This window comes from Vespa velutina, chromosome 18 (genome assembly GCF_912470025.1).
Source record: "Vespa velutina chromosome 18, iVesVel2.1, whole genome shotgun sequence".
In the NCBI taxonomy this organism is placed as follows: Eukaryota; Metazoa; Arthropoda; class Insecta; order Hymenoptera; family Vespidae; genus Vespa; species Vespa velutina.
The window spans coordinates 1,517,777-1,525,276 of NC_062205.1; the positions used below are offsets into that span (position 1 = coordinate 1,517,777).

General features: G+C 23.8%; 3 protein-coding genes across 6 annotated transcripts in view; 2 read left to right on the plus strand and 1 right to left on the minus strand.

The window, feature by feature from the left end:
* Window positions 1-521, minus strand: part of LOC124955403 (tubulin polymerization-promoting protein homolog) — an 8,925-nt gene extending 8,404 nt beyond the window's left edge. The window contains exon 1 of one of the 3 annotated variants that reach the window (XM_047509764.1): window positions 197-521. The gene's annotated coding sequence lies outside the window, so the exon portion shown is untranslated. The remainder of the gene's footprint in view (window positions 1-196) is intronic. The other 2 variants (XM_047509769.1, XM_047509766.1) reach the window with 2 other exon arrangements.
* Window positions 522-2,428: 1,907 nt separating this feature from the next.
* Window positions 2,429-4,799, plus strand: LOC124955338 (probable tRNA (guanine(26)-N(2))-dimethyltransferase). 2 transcript variants are annotated; one of them, XM_047509625.1, is made up of 3 exons: window positions 2,471-2,507; window positions 2,763-2,837; window positions 3,043-4,799. In XM_047509625.1, exon 3 carries the CDS (start codon window positions 3,070-3,072, stop codon window positions 4,681-4,683), a length of 1,614 nt encoding a protein of 537 aa, XP_047365581.1. In that variant the 5' UTR covers window positions 2,471-2,507; window positions 2,763-2,837; window positions 3,043-3,069; the 3' UTR covers window positions 4,684-4,799. The 2 variants fall into 2 exon arrangements, with proteins under 2 accessions (XP_047365580.1, XP_047365581.1); XM_047509624.1 differs by lacking the exon at window positions 2,763-2,837 and having other exon boundaries at window positions 2,429-2,507.
* Window positions 4,800-4,974: 175 nt separating this feature from the next.
* On the plus strand, window positions 4,975-7,108 carry LOC124955339 (aldo-keto reductase family 1 member B1-like). Its single transcript, XM_047509626.1, has 7 exons — window positions 4,975-5,133; window positions 5,509-5,593; window positions 5,729-5,896; window positions 6,000-6,116; window positions 6,211-6,612; window positions 6,693-6,841; window positions 6,958-7,108. The coding sequence occupies exons 2-7, from the start codon at window positions 5,519-5,521 to the stop codon at window positions 6,998-7,000; spliced, it is 954 nt and encodes a 317-aa protein (XP_047365582.1). The 5' UTR covers window positions 4,975-5,133; window positions 5,509-5,518; the 3' UTR covers window positions 7,001-7,108.
* The last annotated feature ends 392 nt before the right edge of the window (window positions 7,109-7,500 follow it).

Consider the following 7,500-nt stretch of genomic DNA (forward strand, 5'->3'; position numbering starts at 1 on the left):
TGTGTGTGTGTGTGTATGTGTATCTGTTTGTATCTGTCTATGTATGCATAAAAATGTTTATAGAACACTTATTAGCTTATCTTCTTTTAATTTTATACTTTATATTTTTTATTCTTTTTTTTTCTTTTTTTTCTTTTATTTTCTTTTTTTCTTCCTCTTCTTTTTTCTTTATTATAGGATTCATGTAATATCCTACCCCAAGTCGTTGTTAGTTACACCTTCTTCTTTTTATTTCACTTCGATGAAATGAAAAATTAATATCTTTATTTTTTATTTTTCTTCTTCTTCCTCTTCTTCTTTCTTTTCTATCTCTCTCTTTCTCTCTCTCTCTCTCTCTCTCTCTCTCTCTCTCTCTCTCCCCCTTTTTTTTTATTTATATCGCACAAACAAAAGATGAATATTTTTGAATCACGTTTAGTTACGAATAGAAAAAAAAACCTATGGCGATAACATCGATTAATACCGACGCGAGTTCATTCGCGCGATTCCAGCCAAGAGGAGGCTAAGAACGAGACTGAACCATCGCTGTGCTTCCATCTATAACGATATCCCCACCTACTAAATAACCGAGAGAACTTTGATTTCTTTACGTTGCGGAAGCTGCGAAACTTCCGTACAAATGCGGACATCTTTGAATTTATATTTTTTATATATATAATAAATATTTTATATTAATTATATATAATTTAATAATGTATCATATCACTCGATTATAAAAATATTAATACAAATTGTATTTTATTCGAATATTAATGAATAAATATATATTAATTAATACATATATATATATATATATATATATATATATATATATATATATATTATACAATATATTATCGAATAAATAATCCAAATTTTATATACTATACGTCAAGATAACATATTTCTTATATATATATATATAAAATATTTAAATTCAAAAAAAGAAAAAAAGAATATATATATATATGTATATATATATATATATATATATGTATAATGTATATATGTCTATATAAAATGTATGTATTAATTAATACATTTTATACAATTAATAATTAACTATTATTGTTATATATATATGTATACACGTATAAAACGTATGTATTAGTTAATACATTTTATACAATTAATATTTAAATATTATTATTATTATTATTATTATTATTATTATTATTATTATTATTATTATTATTATTATTATTATTATTATTATGATATCAAATTTTAAGATAATTAACAGATACAATGCTTGATTAATTTTAATCCTTATATAATCAATATTTTTAATAAATCTTTGACAATAGATTGTTTCAAACTGTATTTCTTATCATTTTATAGATAACCGATCTCATTTTTTTTTCTTTTTTTTTCGTTTTTTTTTTTTTTTTGTTTTCTTTTGCTATATTCCCTTATCCCCCGTATCTTATCTTATATACATTTAGTATACACCAGCTTGTTTCTTCATAATAATCATTCGCAATGATTGTCGGATATAAAATGTATAAGATAGATAACATAGACAGATAAGATTTAATAATAATTTCAACTTTCGAATGGCCATTTAATGTTTATTTGAAATTTTAACGCTTCGAATGCTTTGACAAATGGAATAATGCAATATAACTTTAATTACGTTTGATTAAATGCGTTCATTTTTAGATTATAAACGGGATGAATACATAGGATGGGGAGGGAGAAAGAGAAAAAGAAAAAACAAAAAGAAAAAAGAAAAAAAAGAAACAAAACAAAGAAGAAAAAATTCGTATAAAAAAAAGTTTGTTGTATCAATGGAAATTAAAGGAATGATTTCAGACGTATATAATTAATACAAATAATACAATAAAATCATATTAAAAAATCATATTTCAAAATCTTATCATTATTTTTCTTTACGTGATTACATTTCTTTTTTTTTTTATTTCATAAAAAGATCGCACGCATATATAAAAATATATTGTGTATTTTTAAAAAATTTATCATTTGAAATAATCAAATAATTTATTATCAATTTATAAATACTAAGATTAAGCAAAATAATAAATGCAATGCTTTTTTTTTTTTTTTTTTTAGAAATCATATGTAAACAAAATCAGATGTACAAAAAATAAGAGATAAATATTTCTACTAAGTGCATTATTGTTTACATTATATTTATATATATATATATATAATACACGATTTATTAAATGAAAAAATTTAATGAAAACATTTAATTTAATCAAATAAATTGATTTATTTGATAAAATCTACATATATCTACAGAAATATCTACATATGTTACGTTTAAATTATTTCAATTGAATTGTAATTGATTACGACATTTGGAAAGAACCAATGAGGAAGAAACTTTTATAATACATCAATACTGATTGGTTAATTTTAAACATTTCTTTACATTCTATTCGATATAATATCATCGAATTTCTTTCGTCCAATCGCGAGAGAGCTCAGGTATGACGACTGATATCAACGACAGTGACAACTTAACCTAACAAATCATACTTTGAATAAGAAACCCAATCACAGTAAGTATGTTTGTGATATGTTTATTTAAAATAATCAATAATGTTTTTCATTGATTTTATTGCACCCATCACACGATTTACAAATAATATATTTCTCTATAAGTTCCACATTAAGTTTCTCTTTAGTTTTGTTTACTTACGTAAACCAAAAATTGGATAAATGTTGTCGATCAGTAAAAGAAAATAATACTTAAAAAAAAAAAATCGATATAATTTGTTAATGTATGCATTTTATTTCATTCATGTTTTTGCTAGGAAACGTGTAAAAATCATTTTGTCATCGATTGTACGAAGAACCTTAATACGTTCATCATAAATCAATCAAATGAGGTTAGAATAATGTAATTAATTAAAATCAAATGAAAATTTATGATATACTCTTGTATAATAAATTCAATAAATATCATATAAAACATGTAAATTGAGAGATGAGTGTATATATTGTTTTATATATATATATATATATATATATATATATATATATATATATATGTATATTGTTTTATAATATACCAATTCTAATGTATACTTTTAGGTCATAATTTGTTTCCTTCCGTTCAATATGGACGATGAACGATGCATTAAGAAAGCTAAATTAGAAAATGTACAGAATTTAAAAGAAGGAGAAGCTGAAATATTGGTAACTCATAAGAATGTGTTTTATAATCCAGTACAAGAATTCAATAGAGATCTTAGTATAGCTGTGTTATCGCTCTTTGCAAAGGATCAACAAAATATAAATGAAGAAAATAATATTTTGAAAAATACCATAGTAAATAAATCAAAGGGTGAATCATGTTCTAAGAGCGATGGTATTATTATATTAGAAGCTTTGTCTGCGACTGGTTTACGTAGCATCAGATATGCCAAAGAAATAGAAGGTATAAAAGAAATAATAGCTAATGATATTTCAGCTGAAGCTGTAAAATCTATTAAATTAAATATTCAACATAATGGAGTGGAAAATTTAGTAAGACCAAGTCATGAGGATGCTACAATGATCATGTACCAAAACAGAAGAAAAGGTTTTCATGCTGTTGATTTAGATCCTTATGGTTGTCCTTCAATCTTTTTAGATGCTGCTGTACAATGTGTAGTAAACGGTGGTATACTTTTGGTTACAGCAACAGATATGGCAGTTTTAGCTGGTAACTCTCCAGAAACGTGTTACGTTAAATATGGCGCTATAGCTCTTAAAACAAAAGCTTGTCATGAGATGGCATTAAGAATTTTATTGCAACATATCGCATCTCATGCTGGACGTTATGGTCGCTATATAATACCTTTATTATCTATAAGCGTTGATTTCTATATAAGAGTATTTGTGAAAGTATTTGTAAGCCAATTGAAATGTAAAGAAAATGCTAGTAAAACAGGATTGGTATATCAGTGTACAGGTTGTGAAAGCTTCAATATTCAATCTTTAAATACAAAAAAATCAAATAAATTTTGTAAACCTCATATAACTATAGATCAACATTGTAAACATTGCAAACATAAACATTATGTTGGTGGTCCTATTTGGATTGGACTTTTACATGATCAAGACTTTGTCTCACGATTATTATCCAGTTTAGATAATTTGAAATTAAAAACGAAACAACGAATAAAAGGTGTTTTAACTATGATAAACGAAGAAATAGATTCACCTTTGTATTATACATCAGATCGTTTAATGTCTATCATCAAATGTAGTACACCGCCTATGGTACTAATCAGATCTGCATTATTAAATGCAGGATATAATGTATCATATTCTCACGCAAATAAATTCTCTATTAAAACTGATGCACCAAATGATGTCATATGGGATATTGTACGTGCATGGGAGAAATGTCATCCAGTTAAAAGGGAAAAATTTAATGCGGATAATCCTGCATTAGTTATATTAAATACTCCATCGACAATAAATATTTCCTTTGCTGTACATCCAAAAGCTAATCCAATTTCTCGACAAACTGGATTATCAAGGTTTCCAGAAAATCCAACTGAAAATTGGGGTCCTGGTACACGTGCTACAACAATGATAGATGTTACAATGATAGAATCGAAAAAAATTAAGAATCAAGGAAAATTTAAACAGAAAATTAAAATATTAAAGGATCAACATATGCAAAATGAAGGTGACAATGAAAAAACAAATGTGGATTTGTCGTCGAGTAATCAAGACATATAAAAAAAATATATATATATGTGTAAATTATTTTTATTACATTAATGAAAAATGTACAAATGTTTTTATAAAAAAAAAAGAAAGAAATAACGATAATCAAAATATTATCGTTGAATGTAAATATATTTATAATTAAAAGAATGTCATGTCTTAGTTTTAAATATTATTAAAAAAAAAAAAAAAAAAAAAAAAAAAAAAAAAGATTTAAAATTATTAAAGATTAACAATTCAAAATGCATATATCGTGAAGAATATTTTTATTGAACCTTTAACACTATTGCTATGTTACGATGAATATATGTGAGAACGTATACTAGATTGTTAATGTGTGCGTATACATACATGCATCACTATCGTTTCTTTCATCATTTTATCAAGCGTTCTCAGTTGTTTGTAGTATCCTTCACGAAGTCATTACGTAAACGAGAGTTGACTCATGCGATTATAAATCAGGTAGGATAAATATTAAATATTTTTTTGTATAATGTCTAATAATTTTAATATTAATTTTGTCTATTATAGAAATATCATAACAGTTATAATAACAAGTAAAATTAGATTTGATAATAAATATAAATTATTGAAATTCTAATGAATATTATCATATTACATATATTAGATAATTTCGTAAAGTCACACTTGTTGCGTAGTAATTATTGCCTAGTAATATTATATAGTATATGTATATATATATATATATATATATATATATATATATATATATATATATATTTATCTATTTATTATGTAAATATTTTATTAAAGAAAAAGAAATATTTATTTAAATGATAATTATTAATTAATCAATAAATCATTGTTATCACGTAGATTATCAAATATGGCAGCACCGACATTAACATTGAACAATGGTAACAAAATTCCTGTATTAGGTCTTGGTACTTGGCAAGGTGGTGTGAGTACTTTTACAAAATTAAAAATATATATCCTTTTGTGATTTATAATGTATTATTAATATTATATTAATTAAAAAATTCAATTCTTTCTATTACATATTGTCATTAAAATTTCTTTGTTTTTTATATAACAGGATGATCCATCGATAGTTGCACAAGCTATTAAAGATGCAGTCGATGCTGGATATAGACATTTTGATTGTGCCTATATATATGGAAATGAACATGAGATAGGCAATGCTTTAAAAGAAAAAATTGCAGAAGGTGTTGTAAAAAGAGAAGATCTTTATATTACCACAAAGGTATATTTATATATATATATATATATATATATATATATATATATATAAAAATTCACCTTTAAGATCTGATATATATGTATTCTAAATTTTTCTTAAATTTTAGCTATGGAACACGGCGCATAAGAAAGAAAAAGTAATACCTATGTGTAAAGAATCATTGAAAAATTTTGGTTTCGATTATATAGATTTATATCTTATACATTGGCCAGTAGCTTATACAGTAAGAAAAACATTTTATTTTATATTTCTTATTAAGATCAAATGATATTATTATTAATGATTTAATATATTCCATTTTATTTTTTATATTTTAGGATGATGCAAAAGGACTTTGGCCAGTCGATGAAAAGGGAAATCCTTTGTATGGACATGAAGATTATATTGATACTTGGAAAGGCATGGAGGAATGTGTAAAATTGGGATTAACAAAAAGCATTGGTCTTAGTAATTTCAATTCTGTACAAATTGATCGTATATTATCCATTGCAACTATAAAACCAGTAATAAATCAAGTCGAATGTCATATCAATTTGAATCAAAAAAAGTTAAGAAAATTTTGTGCTAAACGTAATATAGCTATTACAGCTTATAGTCCTTTAGGTTCTCCATTACGTCCTTGGGCAAAATCTGATGATCCACAAGTTAGCATTGATCAAACCAAAGAGATTGCAAAAAAATATAAAAAGTCACCAGCGCAAGTTATACTTAGATACTTGGTAATATTAGATGTCATATGTAAAAGAAAATTAATTTTGGAAATATCTATTAATTTGAATGTAATTTTTTTTTTTTTTAGGTTGATATTGGTACCATACCAATACCTAAATCAGCATCCAAGGCACGCATCAAAGAGAATATAAACATTTTTGATTTTAAACTTACACCCGAGGAAATAGCAATTATAGATACGTTTGATTGCGGTATAAGAGTTTGTCCAGCTAAAGAGTAAGTTAATTATTATGAAAATAAAATGTCATCTTGAAAAAAAGAAAAAGAGAGACAAAAAAAAGAATGCATTATTGTTCGAATAAAATTAGTTTACAAAATATATATCTTTTTAGATTCAAAGGGCACAAGGATTATCCATTTAATATAGAATTTTAAATATGATTATACGACTTATATAGTTATAATCAATACATGATATTATTATTATTATTATTGTTATTGTTATCTATTAAAGGTATATCAATATATTATTATCAATTTTAATTTTAAATCTATTGTTATTATTATTATTGTTATCTATTAAAGGTATATCAATATATTATTATCAATTTTAATTTTAAATCTATTGTTTATATTAAAACTGGTATGTATTATGTATTTTATATCCATATGTCTTCTAGTAAATCTTATCTATATCTAGATAGTTTAATAAATTCGCTATAAAAAAAGAAAAAAAGAAATAAAAAAAAATAAAAAAAAAAAAAAATAAAGAATAAAAATAAAAATTAAAAAAAAGTGAAAAAAATTTTGATACTAATACGCTGATTATTTTTTTATTTTTTATATTTTAAAGTGCTCAATAACGCATTTATCGACATTTCAACGTATTCCTATCTTATATCTACAAATTGTTATATAATAACTCTTCTCTATAA

Bases quoted from the DNA above. Each gene is read 5' to 3' on its own strand.
- LOC124955338 (XM_047509624.1), top strand. From the start codon at position 3,070: ATGGACGATGAACGATGCATTAAGAAAGCTAAATTAGAAAATGTACAG.
- LOC124955339 (XM_047509626.1), top strand. From the start codon at position 5,519: ATGGCAGCACCGACATTAACATTGAACAATGGTAACAAAATTCCTGTA. The intron at 6,613-6,692 runs GTAATATTAGAT...TTTTTTTTTTAG, and splicing joins AAGTTATACTTAGATACTTG to GTTGATATTGGTACCATACC. The intron at 6,842-6,957 runs GTAAGTTAATTA...ATATCTTTTTAG, and splicing joins AGAGTTTGTCCAGCTAAAGA to ATTCAAAGGGCACAAGGATT.